The 25,085-nt window shown below is 40.3% G+C and overlaps 2 protein-coding genes across 3 annotated transcripts; one reads left to right on the top strand and one right to left on the bottom strand.

Annotated features, from left to right (window-relative positions):
- Positions 1–2,507: 2,507 nt before the first annotated feature.
- actr8 (actin related protein 8) lies at positions 2,508–8,123 on the top strand. 2 transcript variants are annotated; one of them, XM_075476353.1, is made up of 13 exons: positions 2,508–2,769; positions 3,750–3,920; positions 4,011–4,121; positions 4,417–4,521; positions 4,643–4,816; positions 5,062–5,155; positions 5,326–5,458; positions 5,586–5,739; positions 5,885–5,980; positions 6,120–6,260; positions 6,361–6,670; positions 6,890–7,053; positions 7,685–8,123. In XM_075476353.1, the coding sequence occupies exons 1-13, from the start codon at positions 2,629–2,631 to the stop codon at positions 7,826–7,828; spliced, it is 1,938 nt and encodes a 645-aa protein (XP_075332468.1). In that variant the 5' UTR covers positions 2,508–2,628; the 3' UTR covers positions 7,829–8,123. The 2 variants fall into 2 exon arrangements, with proteins under 2 accessions (XP_075332468.1, XP_075332467.1); XM_075476352.1 differs by having other exon boundaries at positions 4,008–4,121.
- Positions 8,124–9,229: 1,106 nt separating this feature from the next.
- selenok (selenoprotein K) lies at positions 9,230–10,731 on the bottom strand. Its single transcript, XM_075476354.1, has 4 exons — positions 10,625–10,731; positions 10,027–10,117; positions 9,668–9,742; positions 9,230–9,329 (listed from the first exon to the last, which is right to left on the bottom strand). Exons 1-4 carry the CDS (start codon positions 10,641–10,643, stop codon positions 9,230–9,232), a joined length of 285 nt encoding a protein of 94 aa, XP_075332469.1. The 5' UTR covers positions 10,644–10,731.
- Between the last annotated feature and the right edge of the window lie 14,354 nt (positions 10,732–25,085).

Genomic DNA, 25,085 nt, shown 5'->3' with positions numbered 1-25,085 from the left:
AAACATTCCTTTGAAACCACAGCAAGCACAGACCAAATTCCCATGTTTGTATGACCATTGTTGGAGAAGATCCGTTGAGTTGAGAGAAGACTTGCATTCTTTTGACCATAGACAACCTTCAGAAATGGCAGCTTCAAAAAATACCAAGAGAAGAGAGAAACCACTGTATACTGTACAGAAAAACGTTGTTCTGACTGGAAATTCAAGTGGATACCACATTGATGATTTCCTCGGTGAGGGCGGTTTTGGAAAAGTGGCCAAGTGCACAAAACTGGATACAGAAGAGATTGTGGCAGTGAAAATTATACGAAAAGACCTTTTCAGAGAAGGCAGAAGAGAGGCCAGAATGCTGAACAAACTCAGACAGCTTGACCCTGACAAGAACAACTTGGTGAAGTTCAGGGAGCACTTCAAATTTAAAGGTCACTTCTGTCTGGTTTTTGAAAAACTGGATTTAAGTATTTTTGACCTAATCAAAAGCAAAAATTTCATGCCACTCCTTGTTTCTGATATCAGAGTGATTGCTCAGCAGATGCTGGTGGCTTTGGACGCACTGAAAAGCATCAGCATGGTTCATGGTGACATAAAGCCAGACAATATAATGCTTGTGAACCATCAGTCTCAGTCCTACAAGGTAAAGCTGGTTGATTTTGGATTGGCTACAAAGACATCCAAGCTGTGGTGGGGAGGCACCCTTCAGGCTATTGGTTACAGGGCTCCTGAGATCATCCTGGGGATTCCAATGGATGAAGGTATAGATATATGGTCTCTTGGATGTACTTTGGCCTACATGTATCTTGGCCAGAATCTCTATCCTACACACTGTGAGTACGAGGTGGTAAGGATAGTTGTACAGTTGCAATGTCAACCAACAAAGGATCTCCTGAAATCAGGATTCAAAGTAAAGCACTTTTTTACTCAGGTCCAAGACTCCCCTGACCGTATATTTAGGCTGAATACACCAGCTGAATACACAAACGCGACAGGCTTCAGTACAGAGGAGCTTCAGGGCATCTATAACAGTCTATACTCACTCGATGATCTGCCAAAGATGAACCCAGAGCCTTTGGATCCCTCTGAATGTACACAAGCATTTATAAGCCTGCTCAAGCAGATGCTGACTGTGGATCAGGGTAAACGGATCACTCCCAGAGAAGCTCTTGGACACAATTTCCTCACTATGAAACTCCCAGCCTCTTCCTTCAAAGAAAATGAACCCTCTTATCTAAACTCAGAACAAACAACTTTGAAAAGTTGTCATCGAGGGAAGACAGAGATGAAGTCAGCTGGAAAATGCTCCAAAGACGGCAGGTGGAACAGAAGAACCATTATAACAGTGAGGCCCCTTTATCCTATTGATAAAGAATCTGAAGACAGAGCTGAGAGTGCAACAGCCGTCAGCAAAGGTGAACCATCGGCAAACGTCACGACTGACGGGACCCATGAGAAGCTCACTGCGGCAGAGAATGAATCCACTGCATGCAAAGAAGTGAAAGCCTCTGATCCTGTTGAAGTAAAAACCCACAAGAAACCTTTTAAAAGGATTCAAAACTTCTTCTCCAGGATATTCAACTCCATCACAAGCTGCAGAGGAAAGAAGTGAAAGAGGACACTTTCACCAGCAATTTCCACCACATAGACAAGAGTTCCACTTTACTCCCACCATCAGCAAGATGAGACCTAAGAAAAACAGCAGTGTGTCTTATTGCAACAACTTGATGACTCGTGACAAATTATTTATTGTAAATTCTTATTAAGGTATAAAATGAGTTGTTACAGCTGTCCTGTACAGGGTATATTTCCCTCAGACATTTACATTTTCAGACATTTCAGTAGTTTCTACAGGCGCTGACTGTATTTAACCCAGTATTATAGGATGATCTCTATGTATGAATACAATTGCTTCTGCTTTTTTTAAATCTGTGTTTAGTAAATGCCCATTTGCTGCTCAAAGTGTATATTTTTTCTTATTTTCTAAGAGGTTTATGGTGTTACACAAAGCCACAAATCTGCTCGGATTCAGTAATCAATCTCACTGCTGCCTTAGTTAAAACGATTTTTCCAACCGACAGAACAAGAAGTGATTAGTACAGTAAAGCAATATTTAAACATAAACAGAAGTTCAGTATGGAACACATTTTAGAGACACCACATAAATATAAAGTTGAAATTACAAGATGGATAAAAAAATAAAAATGTATGTGAATAACACACATATTTGGAGTACAGTTTGTCCAGGAATGAATAATAAAATAGAGGTATCAATACTGTAGTGCAACTGACAGTGTCCATAAGGAAAATTGTGTTTTATCAGATGCAAACATAACTCCCTTATGCTCTGCTGTTTTCATGATAGGAGACAACTTAAAAAATCATGTGTGACTGGAAACGGGACATGTGTTTTTGGAGTCAATTGTAACGTATTTACTATTCAATAAAACGCAAGAAGCGGCGAAAACAAGAAACACTTTCGACAAATAGAAATAAGGCATTTGTACCACGTGATTAAACACGGAAGTAGAATCTACCACTGCTCCAACAGAAGTCAGGACGCCTGCCTGTTGTTGAACGTGGACCAAGAGGTCGAGAAGTCGTTCATTCTGATCATTTTGTCCAAAAATAGTGGCGATGACTCAGGCTGAGAAGGAACAGGACAACGGGAAGGAGAAGGAAAAGGAGCGAGAGAAAGAGAAAGAGAAGGAGAAGGAGCAGCAGCGCGGGGTGAAAAGACCCATCACTCCTGCGGCCATCCCCGACTCTCTGCAGGAGGTGAGATGGAAAGCCAAGTGCTTTACCCGCTAGATTCTAAAACATGAACGACAGTCCTTGTAAACTTGTATGTACTATAACATTCATAGTTTGCACTGGAACAGTTTTCGTCGGCACTGACGTGCACAAAATATCCGCCACTTAAACTCCTGTCTTTAAATTTGGCACATTGAGCTCAATATGATGCTTATGGTGTTTATAAAGTGTTTATCGGTCGTTCTTATTAGATAGTTACATGGTGATGTCTTAAGATGCTTTATTTGACCACAGTCAGATTACCGCAAAACCTGAAATATATCGAGTTTATATTGATATGTAATTATCACACATTCTGATTAACAATAGAAATGCAGCTGAGGAGGTCCATGGCTCTGTTATTCAGACGATTGTATTTTACTGGCTTGGTTCGGGTGGCCTTTTAAGTAGTTTAACTGTAGTTTAACTGTGCCCCCATCATAGGGCAGTACAAACTCTGTAGTGGCCCTCACGGTCACCACATCTCAACAGGAGTACCTGTTTAAAAGTTTGGACCACCTTTTTTGGACCTGGTATCTTTTTTTTTTTCTCAAAAAGTTTGACAGAAATTTCTACTTTTTGCACAAACAAGTCATGGCCTGAGTCAGAGTGGGCATCTCACAGACATCTGTGCTCGTTTGATCTCAACACGCTCTTTTGTTATGCTTTAACTTTAATTCTAATGTTGCAGATATTATTAAAGGGGGATTTCATAAACAACATGTCATCTAAGTTTAGCTTGTCCTGTACAGAGCAATGATTTCAGCCGTCGCCGTTCTTGTGACTGAATAATGAGTCATTTGCACCAGTGTTCCTTGGGGAAAGTGTTCTCAGAAGGTTGGATGCTGTTATAGTAGCAGCAACATGTATAGATCTCCTCATATTTTTTCCTCACCCTTTGTGCACAACAATGAAGGGGTTTATTGTGTTCACGGGAAAATGTAAAGTTCTTCCCTCTCTCTTAGCAAATACAGAGCAATTTCATCATCGTCATCCACCCCGGTTCAAGAACGCTCCGCATTGGTCGAGCAACAGACACTCTCCCGGTTATGGTGCCTCACGTTATCGCGCGCAGACACAAGCAAAGCGGACAGTCCAGATATGAAGACGCGTGGCTGTTGAGAGAAGGTCTAAATGTAAGCCAGTCTTTACCAGATAGGCTAACAATACTGTTGTCACCTCACAGTGGTATCAGTTTTCACTTATTTCAACTCTCTGTCCAGCAGAAACCAGAGAGTAACGAGCAGCGACAGAATGGCCTCAAAATGGTCGAGCAGGCCATCTGGTCGAAGAAGATGTCGAACGGTGTGCGGAGAACTCCCGTTTCTGCCGAGCAGGTTTGTTTCTGAAAGAGAGAAATGGGGGAAGAAACAGATTGAAGCGTAAATGTAATTCTGCAACATTCACAGCCAGCAGAGAAGTGATTCTACTGTAGCTTGTGGGATGAAGAAACCAGGTCAAATAGTGACCTATTTGAGTGTGATATGTTGTGAATATCGTGCTTTAGTAAATAGGAAAAGGTTGGCTGACATATAATGTGGTATCTATGCCCGGAAGAAGGAGCATGGCGCTTTAATTGGTGACAATATATATTTCTTACACCAGCTGCCGTGATTATGTGTGTATGTTTAGGCCAGAGCGTATAACTGTCAGATCCGTCCGGCAGTACTGGACAGCAGCTCCAGAGTGAAGTGGACTAACACAAGCCATCAACCTCCTTATATGGTGGGAGAGGAGGTCAGTGCACATTTAACAAAAAAAAAAAAAAAAAAAAAAATCTTGAACAGTTTGCATCACCTGAACTCTTTGTCTGGGCGATCCATTTTTATGCACCCTTCTCCATCCTTCCATCGTGCAGGCGCTTCATGTGAATCCTTCAGATTGTTACAACATTCACTGTCCCATGGTCAGAGGGCAGCTCAACGTGCACTCCGGTCCGGGAGGCTCGCTGACCGCAGTCTTGGCCGATCTGGAGACCATCTGGAGTCATATCATTCAGAAGCATCTGGAGATCCCCCTGAAAGATTTAAAGGTGGAACTCTACTCATTCTTCATATTGAAGCTAGAAAACAGTACATGTTGAAAGAAGACGGAAACAGAAAGGTTGATAATAATGGAATCTGGAAGCAGCAAGAATGCAGTTGTATATAGTAAGGGCTCCACAGAGCACGCTTTGGAGCTCCGTTCAGTAAACACTGAAATTAAATCAAACAACACTGATGGTGGAAATTCTTTTCTTGTATTATTTCTTTGATTTTTTTTGTTATTGGCTGCCAGTATTACAGATGCATCCTGTTGGTCCCTGACATCTACAACAGACAGCACATCAAGGAAGTTGTCAACATGCTGCTGCTTAATCTGGGCTTCTCAGGTATGACACACATATGTATGAGTATGCACAGGACACCAGCACACGTATAAACTGTTGTACAGTCTACACTGTTATAATTCAGTGCCCTAACCAGGCAAAGATACATTTAAACCTTTATTACCTGCTATCAACTTTCTTTAAATACTGTGTGTATATGTGTTTGTGTTTAGCAATCATTGTGCACCAGGAGTCAGTGTGTGCTACGTTTGGCAGTGGGTTAAGCAGCGCTTGTGTAGTGGATGTGGGAGACCAGAAGACTAGTGTCTGCTGTGTAGAGGATGGAGTATCCCATCGGAACTCCAGGTGGGACAGTTCACACAAAATACCCAGAACAAGGGCACAGATATCAAAATGGAAAAATTGACTGTGGTGTCTTGCATTTTCGACCCTATGTGTTTGTGGTCTCTTCTGTCTGGCTTTTGGACCGCAGGTTGTGTTTGGCATACGGTGGCTCAGATGTGACCCGAGCTTTCTTCTGGCTCCTGCAGAGGGCAGGGTTTCCCTACAGAGACTGTCAGCTGCCCAACAGACTCGACTGTCAGCTGCTGCAGCATCTGAAAGAGACATTTTGCCATCTAAATCAAGTGTGTGTTGGTCAAGTGGGAGTTTTTGGCGAGATATTTCTTCTACTCTGATCACCCTCAAAGTGGCATTCGCACTGGTGTACGCAAACTGATAGAGAAGTTTGCAGTTACTCACATTATTCCCAAGTGTTTTCTTTTCCAACAGGACATATCAGGATTACAAGATCATGAATTTCAGACCCGTTTCCCAGAAGCCCCTGCTCTTTTGTACCAGATTCGCCTTGGGGATGAAAAATTACAGGTGTCTCTTTCAAACTGTGATTTAAAAAAAAAAAAAAACATGCTGTTTAGGATGGGTGCCAAATTACTTTTTACATTATTTAGTCTGTACTCCACAATTACCCTCAGCAATAACACTTGTGTTTGTGTCTCTTCTGTAGGCACCCATGGGTCTTTTCTACCCAACCACATTTGGCATCGTAGGTCAGAAGATGACATCTCTTCAGTACCGTTCCCAAGGCGACTCAGAGGATCCTCATGATGAACACTACCTGTTGACCACGCAGAGCAAACAAGACCAGGTAAAACAAAGATGTGAACTCGCTTCACTCATCAGATTAAAACCAAATTTATTCCGATAAATGATTTCGTTTTTACTTATTCTACCATTTTCTTCAACAGTCATCCAAATCTGCTGCTGACCGGAAGGCTGTTTCCAGACCAGGTGGAGGTTTGGATGGTGAGATGAGCAGTCAGGGTGGCATTGGTGAAATGTCAGACCTGCCCAGGGGCTGTGGCAGCGGAGCTGGGGGAGCAGGGACACAGGGAGATATGGAGCTGGGGCCAAACCAGGGAGAGTGTCTGACAGGGGCTGGAGAAGTGGAAGAGTCCATGTCTGCTCACCTCTCCCGGAAAACTGCCATCATGAGCCAGTTTGAGAGCAAAGCATTGGGACTGGACAAGGCGATCCTGCATAGTATCGACTGCTGTGGTAAGAAAGTAGACGGTTGAGTGAGGAAAGGACCGATAAGTAACATTTAAAAATTTAAAAATGTACTTCAAAAAGAAAAAAGTATGAGCTATGTAAACCTCTTTCATAACATATAAAAAAAACCAACTCAGCAAGAACTAGAGCAGGAGAAGAAGTCAGCTGTTTCACAGCGCTTACGGTGTTCTTTCTTTTAGCTTGCCTTGTGTTTTTCATCGGCAGCATCGGATGAAACCAAACGAAAGATGTACAGCTCCATCCTGGTTGTGGGAGGAGGGCTTATGTTTCACGGTGCTCAGGAATTTTTGCTTCATCGTATCATCAACAAAATGCCTCCCTCCTTCAGAAGGCTGGTCGACAACGTGGAAGTTATAACACGGCCAAAGGTACCAAAAGTTACGTTGTAGCTATCAGAATAACACAGGGACCTTCGTTCTATTAAGCTTTGTTGAGTTTACACACAACTTACCGAAATCAGGTGGTGCTTGTACATTTGTGAACCCTTTTGATTTTTTTTTTTGGATGTTGGTGGGTTTCCTCACATAAATGTTTCACGTCATTCCCAGAATTTCTGTTGTATCGTTGCAACGTTGACTGGGCCTTTTCAAAACGATGATTTCACGTTTTTCATATTTAAAACCATTCTCTGGTAGAATAACTTGTTTTCTTTGTGCATGATTCACTTTCTTTTGAGATTCATTTCATAGACTGACAACCTGACATTTTCCTGTGGAATTCATTGGTAGAATTTAGAAATGATTGTTATGTTGATGATAATACACCGTTCTCTCTTTGATGATGCTAAATACACCCAAACCATGATATTTCAACCACTGTGTTTCGTGGGTGGAAGAACTCTCAAAGGCAGTTTTTGTGATTGTTTTAGGCCAAACTTATTCAGAAATTTTAAAGTATTCACAAATGTTTACGCACCAATGCATGTGCTGAAAGGATGAGCGACATAATACTTCACATTAATCTTCTTATGCGTTGTGTACCGATGTGCATGTGGTGTAGGACATGGACCCCCGGCTGATATCGTGGAAAGGGGGAGCAGTGCTGGCGTGTCTGGACACCACGCAGGAGATGTGGATCCATCACAGGGAGTGGCAGCGCTTTGGTGTCCGCATGCTCCGAGAAAGAGCTGCCTTCGTCTGGTGAACACGTGCATTTTACTTGAAGCTGAGAATCACGCGGTGATACGGGCTGACTGGAAAAAAAGGACAATTCAGATGTCTGACTCGATGAAATGTATACAGTTGGTAAAGCAGTATCTGTGTGTTGGCCGTTTGGAACACAGGTCTGGTTATTTCGTAACTTTTCAGTGTAACAGGAGCGGCAGCTAAATAGGTGATGAACTGTAAATAGTGCTGTACTTCTCCAATGTTCACAAAGGTCTGAGTTGTAAATTGTAAAACCAGCCACACTTGGATAAAGTTGTTGTATTTCGAAGAAAATACTTTATCAGGATGTGGGTTTAAAAAAAAAAAAACTGCTTTGAGAGTGAGTTAAATTGTTTCATAACTGTTGCAGCTAAGTAATATCCTTAATGTACTTTCCCCTCAAGACACCAAATGACCAATCCTTCAGATTAAGCATTGCATAATATGATTAACACTGAAGAACAGTAACAAATACACGACACCAGTTTGTTATTATATAGTTGTGGAAAAAATTTAACGAACCAAACTCGCGAGTAAATCTTTATTCCAACAGAAGAATACAAAACAAAGACAAACTAATAGGATTCCAGGGAGGGATGACCTGGAATTCCACTGGTACAAATATCTAAGACAATGATGTTGCTGAATTGGAAGGTCAAAAGCAGGAAAAAAAAAAAAAAGAAAAAGGGAGGAAGTGGTGCAGACAGCTACTGTATCAGCCATTCTGGCCCCTACATGTAGGAATTCCCAGAAAGGCATCATGAAACTGCTCGTGGCAGTGGCAGCTGATGAAGAGGGGCTTCAGTTGTTGTGACGTCAACACCTTTGTGTTCTCAGAAAACACTGCATGGCCCCACGCCTACACTGCATGTGTAGGCGTTTACCTAGAGAAGTGAAGGCGATACAGTGTTGAGGTTATATCTTATATTCATATCATCTTAAAATAATCAGATAGGTACTTCAAAGACAGCTTAAATAATACTATTCAGAACATTTTTGGCAAGTTATTAGACTAAACTAAGTCATTTCTGCAGTGGCCCTTAGTGTTCAAGGAACTACAGTTTGAGTAAACAAATACAAATAGAGCAAGCAAATTAAGAAGTCACAGATGTAACAACACAGACAAAATACAGAGAGCAAACCACCAAATACATAAATGTAAAGCTAAAAGAACAGACTACAATGCAAATGTTTCCAGGAGGTATGCTTGTGAATGCAAAAACATTACGATTCATTAGTCAGTGTTGTTGAAAGAGGAGCTAACATGCAAGTTTTCAGTTCATTTCCAGAAGTTTCTCTGTCTCAGGCTTACACCTCATATGATCAAGTTTTCTAAAGTAGAAGGTTCAGATAAATCAAAAGTGGTTGATATGACTACGGTTTAAGGAAAAACTATTCCTCACCTTCCTCATCCTCCTCCACCCATTGGTGGAGCGTTAGGACCTGCACCATGGGTTATTCTTCCCATTCGCCTCCTGCCACCAGGGGGACCTGGAGGACTACAAAAGTAGCGATAGAAAGAACAATGGTGAGAAGGATCAATGGTATATATATGGGGCAAATTCACACACAGATGCACAAGTTGGCTACTCTGCAGTTCTCTGTTGAAATTCAACAATTCTTTTGGTTGTGAATAATGTTTTAATTAGTTAGCAGTAAGACCGATAACACAGTATACACTTTTTATCCCCCTGTGCAGTTAAAGTTAAAAACACTAAAATGCCTCTTACCGGTGACATGTATATCAAATTAGGATGGCTTTAATGTTTAAAATAGGAGGCCCTATTGGACATGTACCTGTTGTGCTTTTGACAGTAGCAAAATGACTGGGACTTACCCTCTGCCGTCACTGAAGCGTGATGAAGCACTGGTTCCATCCTTTGACATATCAGGGTGAATTATTGTCTTAAAACTGTACAAAGAAGATCAGTGTGAATATCAGTGTTGTGATTAAACAAAAACAATTTCCTTTCATTCTCAAACACAATATCTATACATCAAAAGACACTCTAATCTGCCTTAAATTGAGATTGCCGTAAACATAACTGCTGAAGATCAAAGCTGTCACTGAAGACTGAGCATGGTACAATGCGAAATAATTAACAAACGAGAAAATTGTTCACCCAGTGAAAATTGTTCACCTTACAAAACACACACACGGATCCATTCTAGAGCAAAAGGTGGTCCTCAACTTACAAGAGGCCGATAAACTCCACTGCTCCCCAGAAAAGATCAATCAGTAAGGACAGTCGCCATGGTGACTGTGCCCTACTGTCCAGGACCTGACCTGACAGACGCATAGAGAGTTAATGTCAGACAGCAGGGAGTGAATGGTGGAAATGAACAACATTAAAACTTTGTGAACTTTCCTCTTTGAGACCACCAGTTAGCAGTTTATTCAACTTTGCTCCTCTAAAAGTGACATTCAGTGCACACATGTAAAAAGGATCAGGCTACATATGTGAAACAACACATCATGGCTCGTTTCCAAACGCAGCTTCGGGTTTACATTTTAGTCTCATCGTCAAAAAGACGATCGTTTAAACTAAATCTGAGCCTGAATGTTTTGTTTGCTCAATGTTTATTACATAATATTAATTCGAGTCCTTCTTGCTCCACGGACTCAGCCAGGCTAAGCTAACAAAAAAGCTAATTTGCTAAAAATAAGCCCAATCCTCCTCTGCCATTACATTTTTTTAAAATTTTCTAAATATAGTGCTGTATCCACTTGGAGGCTATATATTCATTAATTTGTTTGAGACATATAGTTGTAAAGATAGGATAAACCACTCACCGTTCGACACGTACACCATCTTTCAGAAAGTGAAGCACAGCTTTCACAGCTGTGTTTGTGGTGTTTACGCTTGACGTAACGCTTCCGGGTCTGTCGATGCGTCTTTGTATTGCGCAGGCGCAGCCCTTAAAGGGATAGTTCGCCTCTTTTGACATGAAGCTCTATGACATCCCATATTAGCAATATCATTAATGAAATTTGACTTACCCCCTGCTGCGTCCAGTGAGCCGAGTTCCGGCCTCGTTTTGGCGTTGGCGAAGGTAGTCCGGTAGTTGGCTGGGGTTGCAAAAATAAAGCGTTTTGCTTCTCAAAACAATATGTGTCCAAAAGAGTAATACATTTGCATCACACAATCGTTGTGCAGGAAAAAGGTCAGACCTCACAATTGCTTGGTGCTATTTTCTCCCCCTTTGTATCACTGCGTGCAGACCGAGCAGTCCCCTGCTTCCGAGCAGCAAACACCTTAACAGGCGCAGCTATCGGCAGGTGGCAATATGGGATGTCATACAGCTTCATGTCAAAAGAGGCAAACTAGCCCTTTAAGAAAACCTGTCAATAAAAATGTATAAAAAAATTTGCTTACATTACACCAGGATACAGGATTGTGATGTGTTATTGAAACTAATATGCACTAATGTGTATTACATTTGTTTATTTATCTTAAACTTAACAGATTTTAATGAGGATATTTGAGAACAATTGTTTAGAAAGGTGTAACTTACATTAAACATTGCAGTGTTGTGGAGGATGAATGGTGCTATTGTATTTTTGTCATTATCAAACAATCTTGAAAGGTGCACAACTGCGAAATAACCTACCAGAAACACAACCAATGTTGATGGATAGGAGTAACTTTGACTTTAACAAAAGAAAAGTGACAACTTTTATATTTTTAAGTGCAATTTTTCTTTTCATGCGGTACAAACACTAATGTACACTAATGTATTCAATCAGCTAGGACTTCAGCATCTGGAAAATATAAACAGAAATTCCCAACAGTAATTCTCTGCATGCCGTCTCTAGCAACGTCGCTTCACAGCAGTTCCTGGTACGAATGAGTACAGTAACATGTGGTGACTTTATGTAGTGAAGGCATGATGCGGATTCCCTTAACATCCTTAAGTCTAGATGTATTAGACAGTGTGAATATAACAACAGCTTTATTCCTTATAACTACACTGGAGTTCCATTTCTGTTTTTTTGTCATGATGTTTCTTTAAAACGGGATCCTCCTCTCCCGTCTCGTCCAGCCTTCACCAAGCGTTTGAGAGCTATACTCAGATACTTCTGACTGTATTCTCGGTTCAGACTTTTCTGAAACGTTCCTTTGGCCTGCAGCCTGAGCCTTAAATGCTGCTTCACCTCCCGCAGACTTTTGTAAACCAACTGCTCGCATTTCAGGTTGCGTAATATCTTCACTGGGATTTTGAACATCATACTCCTTGTCAGGATTAGCGTTCGCTCCATATGGCTTTTGTGTATCAGCCCCTGCCTCTGGTTTTCTACTGGGTGCTCCTCTGAAAATACCAGCTTTGTGCAGCTCTCGCCTTATAGTCTTCACCGAGACACAGCAAGACAGGAGTCTGTTCAGCTCTGTGGTTATTTTTGAGGCTGTATACTCGGGGTGTTCATCAACTATCCTGAGAAGTGTCTGTCGATCCTCCTCAGTGAGCTTTGACTTGCGGCCGCTGTTCTTCTTTGCAGATGCTGTTCGTCCTTGTTTGATGTAAACAGTCATGACCCTTGATACTGTCCCCCTTGCCACATTGAACAGCTGCGCAGTCTTTGTGACGGATGCACCTGACAGCCGTGCAGCAACTATCTGGCATCTTTCAAACTCGGTCAGGTCACTCATGCTGTTCCCGTTGACGTGGTGGCTCTCCATTGAAGCTGAAGGACAACGCCACCTGACAGCCAAGCAGCCAGCTCTGAAGCTGCTGTGACATATTGTAGGGGGTTTCCATAATGTTGTATAAAAAAATCAGAGACATTCTGGGAAAAGGAAGATCTCTTGAAGCTCAATGTGTCCTGCACAGTGAGAATGACAATGAGAGGGGGGAAAAAGGAAAAGAAATGTCAGAAATGACTGGTTAGTTAGTTATTACTGCAACATCCCTGTCGTTGAAGTAAACGTCTGAATTGAGTTAAACGAGCAGCAGGATTAATAAAACCACCAAACGTGAGATGTGAAATTAACAAATAATACTGGAAAGAATAACCCTGACGCTTTCAAAACAAAAGGTAACTGGCGATGCTACTACGCGTTACCCAGCCAGCCAGATGCAAAGTTAGCTTAAAAATCGTTTCCACAACGCGGTTATTTAATGTCATGACGTGGTGAATGAAACACATTGGCGTGTGTGCCAATTATCATTTGTTGTACTTACACTTTGAACTGAACAACGTGGTCAGCCTGTCCACTGTTCCAGCTGTTCATTCTGCCTCATAGTTCAGAAACAGCGGTGTTTGTCTCCGGAAGTTCGTAACTACTAGTTCCGCTCAATGATTTTCAGATTAAACGAGCCGTGGGCTCTCTGTTGGTTTGGCAAACAATGGAAATTCGTCTTGAAATATTCCTTACTCAGAGAAAGTAGACCCGCTGGTTGTATGATTATTAGTGATTGAAAATGATTATTTTAATCAATTACAGAATAATTACAGAGCTTTGCAAATTGATAGCAGATCTTTCAGATTTCAAAGACCACTCAGCTCTGTTTATTTTGTTTTCATGCTAATCCATTATTCACAAAACAAAAAATAAACATACTCCGATTTATAGACAACAGTGGGTTGCCACCAGAGAGCAACACTGAGTTTCAAACACTGCTTTATATGAGTATATACAGGGCTGAATTTACATTGTGTCACTCCATGTTTCAGGGTTGCCAACTTTTCCAAAAACCTTGGAGTATACATATATATATATATATATATACATATATATATATATATATATATATATATATATATATATATATATATATATATATATATATATGATTCTGCTCTTCTTCGGTCTGGGATTCAGGTCTTTCTTTGGCTTCATCAGAGTTAAGTACTTCAGCCTCAGGTAGAAGTTTCCTACTGGCAGCTCCACCAGTATCAGCATCCCTTAGTGGCTTGTGTCTTGTTTTTTTTTTTAAATTTTTATTATTGCTGCTAGTGGAACTCCATGTAATGTAATAGTACCTGATGCTTTACAGGTGTGGGACAACAGTACAGGTACATTTAGAATGACTTTTTAGTGTTAGTGTCTGAAGCCTCTCAGACAAGCTTTCTTACCATTTCTTTAAGTATTCGTCCATAAGACCTGTAGCCACGGATATTCATTTGAGTCCTTTGTCATTTGGCATAACTCAGCCTTGTCTCAATTCCCCCTTATTTCTTAAGGACATCACTTTCAGAAATGAACTGTCACTAAGTGCTTGTTTTCCACCATAGTGGATAAAAACATGTAAGGTAGAATGCCTGCCTGCCTTTTGTTGGAAAACGTAACCCAGAACTGTATTCAAACAAGGATGCACTCATTGTTTTATCCACTCTGAAAGAGCTGTCATTGATTCCTTTACATTTTGAAATGTTGTTCCCCCTTTCAACCTTTAGAGGGCAGCAGAGACAATTTAATGGTTAAAAAAAATCGTTTATTGAACATGTTGCATCTGCCTGCTCTACTTTCTCATTATCATACAAACTGTGAGAATATGCCTCTCCTTACTTTGCTAGGGACCTGTTTGACCTCTGGAGACTCTCAGAAATCCCTGTGGGGTAGACTAATGAATTAAAAAGAAACAACTCTCCGTCTTACTGACTGCTCATCTTTGAAACAACTTGTAACCACACTGGTGTTCTGCTGCTGTTGCTCCTGACAGCCATGACCCCAGGCTGAAGGTCTAAGGTCAACAGTTCAGACAACACGCGGTTGTACCTCTGATGGCAGATCCAGACAGAGGTATCAGATTTCAATAAGAGGAGAAATAGAAAGGAGAGCACTGATTACGTGTATTTTCATCATCATAAATGACTATTTGTTTGCATTTATTATATTTAGCTGACTATAAAATGCACAGTGAATTCAATCATTTTTTCCAGGTGAAAAAAATAATCAAAGGTTCTTTTGCCTTCATCATATCTTTGTCCATCCAGCATCTTCTCCTTTTTTCTTAATTTCTTAAAAGTTTTCTCTCTGAACGCATAAATCTCTTAATTTGCCCCAGTAATCTAGCCTGGGAATTCCCATGCTGCTTTGCGCGCAATTCTCACTGCAAAGCCTGGAAACCACCGCCCTTATTTTTGCCTGAGTTTGGGAACCAATCACAGAACGGGAGGGGGGGGGGGGGGGGGGGGGGGTCAGCAAGGCGATGACGACGTCTATGCGCGACACCGAAGCTTGTAGAGTGTAAATCAAACATGGCAGAGGACACAACGTTACCGTTCGATGCAGCCTTAGAAAGTGTTTTAAGTAGCTTAGAGCGCAAGTTTACTTTTATTTTACTTTTTTTCTTCTTCTTCCTAGTCGAATTTCTGTCGTCATCTGGTATAAGTGATACAATTGGCTATGAATCGTGCGCAAAGCAGCATGGGAAGAACCAGACGCCATTTGATAGATATTCGTAGCGCCCAATAAACGGCTCTAGGCATTCGTAAACCACGCCTCAAATACGAGAAAATGCACACCTAGTTCCCAGACCACCATCTCATCGAGATTGTGGACGCGTCAGCCAGGCTACCAGTAATCAGGAATTCACATTCTTTTACTACACACACATGAACCAATGAACACAAAGAAGCACTGCTAAAGTCTTCATGTAAATCCATACTCAAGATCTGGAGTAATCCTGCTGACAAAAAGATGAAAATCAAAATACATGAACCACACACTCTCCTTGTCTTCATGAATGTGCATATTTCTGACTTGCTGCTCAAACAACAGCAAACATAGATGTCTCACAACCGCAGAAGTTTAACAATTTAACAATTTAAATCACCACATGTCCAACTTTGCAGCATCTTTACACTTCTGTTACACTTCCTGGATGACTTTCTGTATGTTTGCTACAGATTATTCTTGTAGCTGAATGGATTTCGGACCAATGGACAGCTTCCTGATTGTACTGCATGATGGATAGGAACATAAACATCATACCAAAAATACCAAAAAGAGCACAGAAATATTCCTCCTGTTAAAGTCATATCTAAAGTTTCAAAACAAATGTTTTTGTCTTTCGAATAGCTGAATTCTGTTTTGTGGTTTTTACCCTAATTTTTACAGTCAGTTGTGATTACATTTAACACAGCAGCAGGATTGCAGAGATGTTAGATTTGCAGCCAATCTGCTCCATGTGTCTTTAAACTGATTTATTTTAATTGATGACGCCCACAGCTGCAGCAGTGATTGTATGGTATTACACACACACACGCACACACACACACACACACACACACACACACACACATACACACACACACACACACACACACACACACACACACACACACACACACACACACACACACACACACACACACACACACACACAGGAGATTCAGGGCGATGATGGGGGACAAAGGGTGAAAGACAACATGAGAAGAATGAAGCATATGAATGGTGAACGTTTCCCACATACACAGAGAGCTTTCTGGAAATTATTATAGAAAATTGGAGTTGTGTGAGAAATGTGATGAACTGAGGGGAAAAATGCAGCGCGATCTGTTAATCAGTGGTTTCCATCCATTCTTTTCATCTATTTGTGAGTGCACTGTTGTCAGTCATGTACTTATTCTAATGCTGTTATCTGCACTCACACTTAATTTCCAATTTTGCTCAATTTTTTTAATCTTTCAAACATTTTTCAGAAATAAAAGTGTAGTTCACTTTGACACCATGTCCTGGAATGGACTTTTTCTTTCAGATTCCAAAACAAAATCAATTTTAGTTGATGCAGAAGATTTTTCTAAGCAGGGATTTTCATGTAATTCTTTCCAACTTTTATTTGACATTTAAATGTATCCAGTGCTTTTCCTCACAGCACTACTTGAGTAAATGTAGACATGTGCGTGTGTGTATGTGTGAGCTGATCTTGTGCAGGACACCCCTACTCTATTGTCTGATTTATTAGCAGAGGAAACAACTGGATAAATACGGTCACATTCATCTATGTGCCACGCAGCTTACCTTAACTCACAAACCACACACACACTTAACCTCCACGCACAGGTGTGCAGGCTTCCACATGCGCACACAAAAACACGCACACATGCAAACACTCATCCATCATTCTGACAATCAGTTGCTGGTCAGACCCACATACACACATGCTAACAGACCTCTGATGCTAATGCTCTTCCACTTAGGCTATGTTTTCACAAGACTGTAATGGATGAGTTCATTAGTGTTAAGTAGCGAGGTCAGCTATTTTTCACACCTCCACTTGGCAAAAAGTGGGCCGGTCACCTCACAACAAAAAGAACTTTCAACTCAGTCGTCACTTCACATGATGAAGCTGGAGGCTCACACTCCGCCTGGTCCTCTCTCATCTATCTCATCCGCTGCTACAACGTGTTTTCACGAGACGCAACGTGAAATAATTACATATGCTGAACGCAGTCTAACTGCAAACAATGAAAATGTTGCATGAAAATGCAATTCAGATTTTAAGAGTATGTGATGATTGCACTGTTTTGTAAGAAAATAAGTGGAATTCTCTTCCTGCACAGATAAATGACTTTTCCTCTCAACATTGGAGTGCTGAGTAAAGGTTGGTGTTGACAGTGAGTCAGTAGTTTGAGAAAACAACAGAGTGAGTGTATGTTTCATGCATGAGAGCATGAACACATGTTTGAGTGATGCATCTACTTGTACCACAAAAAATGTGTCCAGAGGTGGAGAATGAGCATGAGCATGTGAGAATTCTTACATTTTTCGGGCTTTGTTTTGGGAGTATTAAGCCTAAGTAAAGACGAATTATTTCATCAATTGTCTGCATTTTATTAAACGTCATTTAGACCAGCTGGAGCCATAAAGGTGAGATGCGTTATAAGCATAAGAGTAAAAATACAAACAAGAGAATTGGAAATTCTTTTGGAAGACAAGCTTGGTCAATGCAGGGTGTTTTCTCTGTTGTGTGTTCTTTCTTTAATCTTTTGCTTTTCTCTCGCTCTCCACTCTAAACACTTCAGCTATGTGTCAACTGTTCATGTTTATTGTAGATTGAGACATGAGACAGTCTTGGGCTGGAAAAATTGAGTATTAGGACCTAACTGATGAGGATTATGAAGGATATCACCAGGAAGGATTATGCCTGGATGATGTGTGTGTCAAATAACGATGAGGAATGAGTTTTTTGAATAAGGACTGTCTTACTGTTAAATTTTGGGAGTTTTCACTAACAAAGATGGACACAATCACATATATGTTAGGTTAATTGGTGATTCAGTGGTGGTTGGTCTCTTGTCTCTGTGTTGGCCCTGCGATGGTCTGACGACCTGTCCGAGTCGTACTCTGCATCTCGCCCAATGGCAGCTGGGATTGTCTTCAGGATTGTCTTTAGCTGTAGCTCAGCTAATGAGATGGCAGAGATGACAGCATCTATAACTCTTAGATGGAATCCTGATAATGTTAGTGGAAAGTACAAAAATATCACATTTAACTGTGAATTGTTCCAGGGTGACAACTTGTGTCTGACACTGTGAAGAGCTTAACTTCAAACATTCAGTGCAGCTGTGCTTAGCTTGCAGTCTGTCCTCTTTGAAGAGCAGAACATCTATCACATCAGAGCTCTGAAACAGCAACTGCTAGCTTTTAGTCAAACTAAAGCTGATGCTATAAGGTAAATCACAAACTTGTTCTGGGTGTGTTCTTAGTATTTTGAGTTATTGGTTTGAATTAGCCCGATGACCGCTGGGATAGGCTCCAGCTAATCCCCGACGGATTAAGCGGGTATAGAAAGTGGATGGATGGATGGTTTGAATCAGGATTTATTCTTTGTTTGTGTTCGTCTATTCTTCATTTGCCTTTTTGTTTATAGCCCCTCTTATGGTTTGCCTTTGTTGTTATTCTTGCTGTTGTTTCATAGCTATCTGTATTTTTAATTGATGTAGTCTCAGTTCAGTTTCTGGTCTGCTCCACACTCACTTGTTGTCAATCTGTCACAGCTGCAGTCTTACTCATCAGTTCTCCAGTTTGCCTCAGTTATTGTCAGATCCTTCCCGTTCTGCTCTACTTTGTTATTCTCTGTAGTTCTGTCCTCCGCCTGTCTAGTTTTATCTGTTTTGTTCTGTAAGTTATTATTTTTTGGTTGTTGTTTTCACAGTTTAGTGTATGTTTTTCTGCTGTGTCTTCGGTTTCAGTTTTAAATAAGCCTCTGGTTTGCCGTCTGCATTCGGGCCCTCTTCTGTCTTCCACCGCCACAGGGGTGACGTTATTTCACAATGATTGTGAGAGGATGAAAGATAAAAAATGAGGTGAAAACTTTTACATGACATAAGAAGAAACATTTAACGTAACACGTAACTCTTGGTTTTGTGTGTGTATTCTCTGAGACGGCGTAGCGACTGGAGCAAAAACACCACGAAGGAGACAAAGACTAAGGTGAGAGGGAGGTGAAGAGGGGAGGATGAGAGTGAGGTGAAAGCAGAGAACTCACAGACGACAGTACGGATGTGATCGACTAGAACTAAACTGCTTGTTGCAACTGCAGGGGTCAAAGATCTTCCCTCAAGGGGAATGAAATGCACTATGTCCTCATGAATCATCATGGCAACCTCCTAACTAAGTGTATGTATTCCCATATGTGCTTATTAGCGTGTTTGCTCATGACTGTAAGTGTGCATGAGGTTTTGTCCACTTTCTTACTGATGAATGCAGAGCACTTTCCTTTAGAGGCCAAAGGTTAAATTCTTCCACTGGAAACATTTAGACACCCAAATCCCTTTCAGCCACCTGGGAACACCCGCTACACGACACACACTTGCAAACACGAACAAACGGAGAAAAAGTGGAAAGGCAGGAGTGCTATCGCACAGTGTGCGGCTAAACACGACCCGAACAATTATCCACAAGTGCCCTTTCAGAGCTGCTCCGTCCCACAGATTATAGCACAGGGGCCAGTGATCCACTAATCGTCATGTGGTTTACCAGACAAACTGTAAAGAGACACAGGATGAAGGTATGCCGTTTCAGACATGCAATCAAGATGACGAAGTAGGAGAGTTTTCTTATAAATCCACACACAATGCTAAGATACAGCCTGCCAACCCTTTTTGAGTAATTACTTGCATCAAATGGGATGAAATTCATTACTCAAAAAGGTTGGCAGACTGTATCTTAGTGGAGTGCTTGGGCATGCACTGTACAAGCATATCTTACTCAGCTTTTGGCTCCATGATTTTGACCCAAATACAGCAGTGGCTGTAGTCCACCTTTTTGTCTCTTTGTTAATTGGATACATTTACTTTATTTGTGTCCCCATTTTCAGAAAATTAATTCTAATAAACTTTTCTTTCAAGGAAAGTTAAGTACAAAAGTATTTAATTCTGTAATTGATTCATAATGGCTTACCCTAACCCTGTAATGCCTGAAAATGTTCAGAATTTTACCTCAACATTCCTTGCACTCAACAAGAAATGTTTTCTGTTTTTACTTATTTTATTCTATTCAACCATAAGAGATATACCCCTACTCTCTTTTTACTCTATGCATTATAGTATTGGTGCTGCCTGCTACCAACAGTAAGAAGTCTGCTTATTTAATTTAGTCATTTATTTTTTAAGTAATTGGTGGATTCATACTGTTATGTACACAAAAAAGAGGGCATACAGATAAAATCGGAGAGTTCATTCTTGTGTTGGGACTTCTTGTGAATAAAGTATTTTTCTATTCTATTCTGAAAGGACAATAGTTTATGCTGTAGGTTACATTATTTCTACAGTGGGAAGGACTCAGAACTGATCTGACCTGGATTGTGTACATTTTTTTATACCACCTCATTTGTCACTTTGTTAAATCATGTTTTTTGTACCGTAACATCCAATGAGTTAACTTTACTTGGAAAAAAACATGCAAAATGATTGCCATGAAAAGCTAAATTGTATGCTGTACAAACAAATACTCATATAATCTGTGAAGTATATTCCACCTTTCCCACACATGGAAGGTAGGAGGAATATTTTTAAAAGATAACAGCAGGAATCAATAAAGGGAGCAATAAAAATATGGGTTACAGTGCATGTGTCCTGCCAAAATTAAGCTATCCTTGGGTGGAATGAGACAACCGTCACGTTGATTGCAGCAATATGGTTAATCAGAAACCATATGTCATAATGTTGACAGTCAATCTGAAGGTCATTTCAATATACTCTGCTTTTTTAAATAGGTCCTCCCTGAGGTCAAGTGGAGGCTGTTTTTGAGACACTGGAAGTCTTGCATAATACAGGCAAGGTATTTTTTAGTATTGACACAAGATAAATAATCATCAGATCATCAAGGACATCCAAAAATGTACTTTAATTTAATTTTCTTGGACCAAAGTGATTCATCATCTGACTTCTAGTCTTCTTCTAGTGCCTAATGAAAATGATCTTAATGTTACAGAAAGTGCAATCTAACCCTTGTTTCTGATTAATCATATTACTGCTACCAAAGTGACCGAAGTTATATGACGTTAAAGAGACACCCAAATGCAGTTAATTCGGACATCAAACAGAACTTACTGTATCGGGAGATTTGTCACATATTCCATCCAAAGACATGGCCATATTCAGAACCACCTAGTGTACTATGACTGCAGCCAAAAGGTAGCATACAGTGCTCTATATCAGTGGTGGAGAAAACAAACAAACAAAACAACATTCAACTTTGTTATGCTTCAAAGGGTCATGAATACCAAAGGAATGATACACACCTTCCCTACATTTGCACTCAGTTAAAACTGTTTAATCTGGCTCCTTCCAACTTTTAGACAGATGTTGATCTTCTTCATTGTAAATATTTATCCTTGAAAATCCAGTTAAGGGACCAGAGGATGTTACACATTATCAGTACGGTTAGTTTAATGGTTTAATTCTTCATACTAAATCAGAAGCAGTATGCATACAGTGTATGTAATAGCAAGTGGTGAAATATGCTGAATGACTCCTTCATTTACATTGTTCTCCGTTTCACCTTCCTAATGCTCTTTTAGACATCATCCAGGCTATTCATCAGCAATGGTTCTTCTCTTCTTACATCTGTATTCTTGGTGACCAATCATTGAATTTCGCAAGAACTTTTGATACATTTGTGATCTCTGTTTTCATCACGGCAAAATGCCAATGTAAGGTTTATGTCTCCAGGGAATTTGCTTTGTCTTGTCTCTCTAACATTCTCTATATTTGACTTTTTCTACATTATTCAGACAACAACTTCTGCTCACACAACAAAGTGAGCTTAGAAGGAACATGCTTTTAGATTTAGAATCAAATATTTAGCGGATGCTTTTACGCAAAAGAAGTCGCATGTAGCTTGTATGACTGAGTTGATATTGCTTGGTGGAAACCCAACAGTCGTCAAGCATTATTGACTTGATTTTTTTTCTGGCAGCCATGGGTTGCCAGTTTAATTAAATTTGTAATGGAGTGACAATAGAGTCAAATATGTCCCTTTTGGTTGATCAAAAACCAGATGTGCTGCTGTGTTCTAAAACATTTGTAGGAGTTTAACTGTGCAGGTAGGGAGACCTACTAGAACAGTATTACAGTAGTTGAAGTGGGAGATAACCATGGCCTCTACCAAGAGCCAGGTGACATTCTGAGTCAGTCACAGCCTGATTTTTTTTTCTCATGTTGTTACATAGAGACAAATGAGACAAACAACCATCCACACCCCCACACACTCCTAGGGTCAATTTAAAGTCACCAGTTAACCTGATAGGCATGTTTTTTGGATGGTGGGACGAAGCCGTAGTACCCAGAGAGAACCCACGCATACATACACAGGGAGAACATGTAAACTCCACACAGGAAGGCCCCAGCCGGGATTCCCTCTTGCTGTGAGGCAACGGTGCTACCACTGTGCAGCTTGAAGAGGATAAGTTCCTTCATCCATGTGAAGATGTCAGAGAGGCAAGCTGAGATTCATGCTGGAATCGTGGGGTCATCTTGTGGGAATTATGAGTACAGTTGGGTATCATCTGCATAGCAGTGATTTGAAAAGTTATGTGTGTGACTGAGAACAAAGAGGTGGTGTATATAGAAAAGAAAAGGCATCATGTGTGATGATGCATCCATTTTTAGCTACTAATAAGCACAAATGTCAAAGGTCCCACAAGAAAAAAAATGTCATGCCATCAAAGTGGGAAGTATTCATTATCCAAGCAAACACCACTGGTACCTGTTCTAACTTTTAAAGCATAACATTTTGGTGTTTTAAAGAGCATCTAAATGATTCACAAATCAGACATATAGAGGATCTGGTTGTATTTAAAGAAGCCAGGTTATATTTAGGTTAACAGTGGCTGGTCTCTTGTAATGACTATGTATATACAAGAGACTAGCGTTCAAAGAAATCAAAAAAAGGAATTAAATTATATCTTGTGAAATAGTATTTTGAACCCACAAGATTACAAAGTATGAATCTAACTTCATCTTGGGGAAAAAAAAGATCAAATTCAAACTGTTTGTATTCTCCCTGTTTTTTTGTTTTGTTTACCTGCTTTATTTTACAGGATCATTAACAGACAGGGGATGCATATGCTGTTAAAGGAATATAAGGCAAGGGTTAATGTTTTTAGGCCAATGGGTATGTGCCTTTTTAGATAAAACAGGGCACCCGCACTCACATGAACCTGGTCTAATTTAATAAAAATACCTTCATTCAATTCCATCTTAAATTTGACGGCTAATTCTAGGAGCTGACAAACTTTTGCCTCGCACAGACATTTGATTTTGGTTTGTGTTCCACAGTATTTGATGAACAGTAAATAAATGACTAAGTTTGATCATTATCCTTGTCTTTGATTGCATTTCCCTATGATTAACACTCTCTGTTGCAACAATTTTTTCAGCCAAATAATCACCGTCATAACACTAGTTAGAACATGTTGATATTAATGTTAATAGAAAAGGTGTGTGTCAGAGTGCCTGATTACCAAGCTTTTAATGGTAATCTATTCAATGGTTATAGGGAGGTATTTCTGTACAAAAGAAAAATGCCAAATTGTTGATAGGGTCACAAAGGGGTCACATGATAAAGTCTGGCAGATCCATGAATGTGTGCACAAAATTTTAATGCAGGAAATGACAGCAATTTGGATAACAAGGCCAAGGTCCTCATATTACAGTCATGTTGATGTTAAACATTAACTACTCAGTTTACTTCCTTAAGATGTCTAGTGATAGACTTTGTCAGAACAGAGGTAATCCTTCTGTTAGTCAGCAGAACTGAATACATTTCAGAGAATATTCATCAGAAAAGTTATATTTGAACTTGAATCTTGACATGGATACAGTAAGTCTGTTTCAAGCCTACTTCCAAGGATGTGACTTTATGTCACAAATATCAACAAGATAAAATCACAGCATGGTCTTACTGAAGAGCAGAAAACATCTGAAACAACTCCTAAAACCAGCATGTCTGAGGACGAGGATACAACAGCTGGCAAGTAAGTCAAATGGTATTTCAATCTGCTTCTTCTAGGAAAACTAATACATGCTAAGTATTGTAAAGTTGTACTGGAAAATATTTTTAGCCTATTTTGATTTCTATTTGATGATTGAACTTAGAGTGAATTAAAAAAAAAGAAAGTATTCTACAAGATGTCTGAATGGAAATTAGCCAATTCAAAAACAATTTCCGAGCTAAGGAAACCAACAGATTGCACCGAAACTTGTCTTCAGTCCAATCTCCCGTCCTGAGCGTGCCTGAGGCGACTGTGGAAAGGAACGACTCCTTTTTAACAGGAAGAAACCTCTGGCAGAACCAGACTCAGGAAGGGTGGCCATCCGCCTCGACCAGCTGGGGTTTGACAAGACAGAAAAGAGGGGACAACAAAACAAACACCATTCAAAGGGTACCTGATGGAACAGGGAAACACAAGTTAATGACCGCAATAACGTCACCTGTACATAATATCATTTTAGAAATTAAAAGAGGGGAAAACTATGGGATGTTTCAGTCTAAAAATGCTTCTGAATCTCCCCTAGGGACTAAAAGCAGTCCTCCAAAGACTGGATGGTACAGTCAACCACGGCATTAAAAAAAGGTCCAGCCTCTTCATGGCATCAGATTGTGGCTCACCAGGCATCTCATAGGCATTTTCCACATTTCCAAAGAAGCCAGTGGCATCCATGGACACTTTAGCAGCATCAGAAACCACTAGATTTAAGCTATGGGCTCCACAAGGCACATAAAAAGCACTTTTTGCACCGTTGTCTTTGTCCCCTACAGTCCTCAAAGGATTTTCACTAGGCCTATATCATCAGCAACAAC

This window comes from Odontesthes bonariensis, chromosome 10 (assembly GCF_027942865.1).
Source record: "Odontesthes bonariensis isolate fOdoBon6 chromosome 10, fOdoBon6.hap1, whole genome shotgun sequence".
NCBI classification, from domain to species: Eukaryota; Metazoa; Chordata; class Actinopteri; order Atheriniformes; family Atherinopsidae; genus Odontesthes; species Odontesthes bonariensis.
Note: the sequence above shows the minus strand (reverse complement) of the source record. Positions and strands in the feature narration are given on the sequence as shown.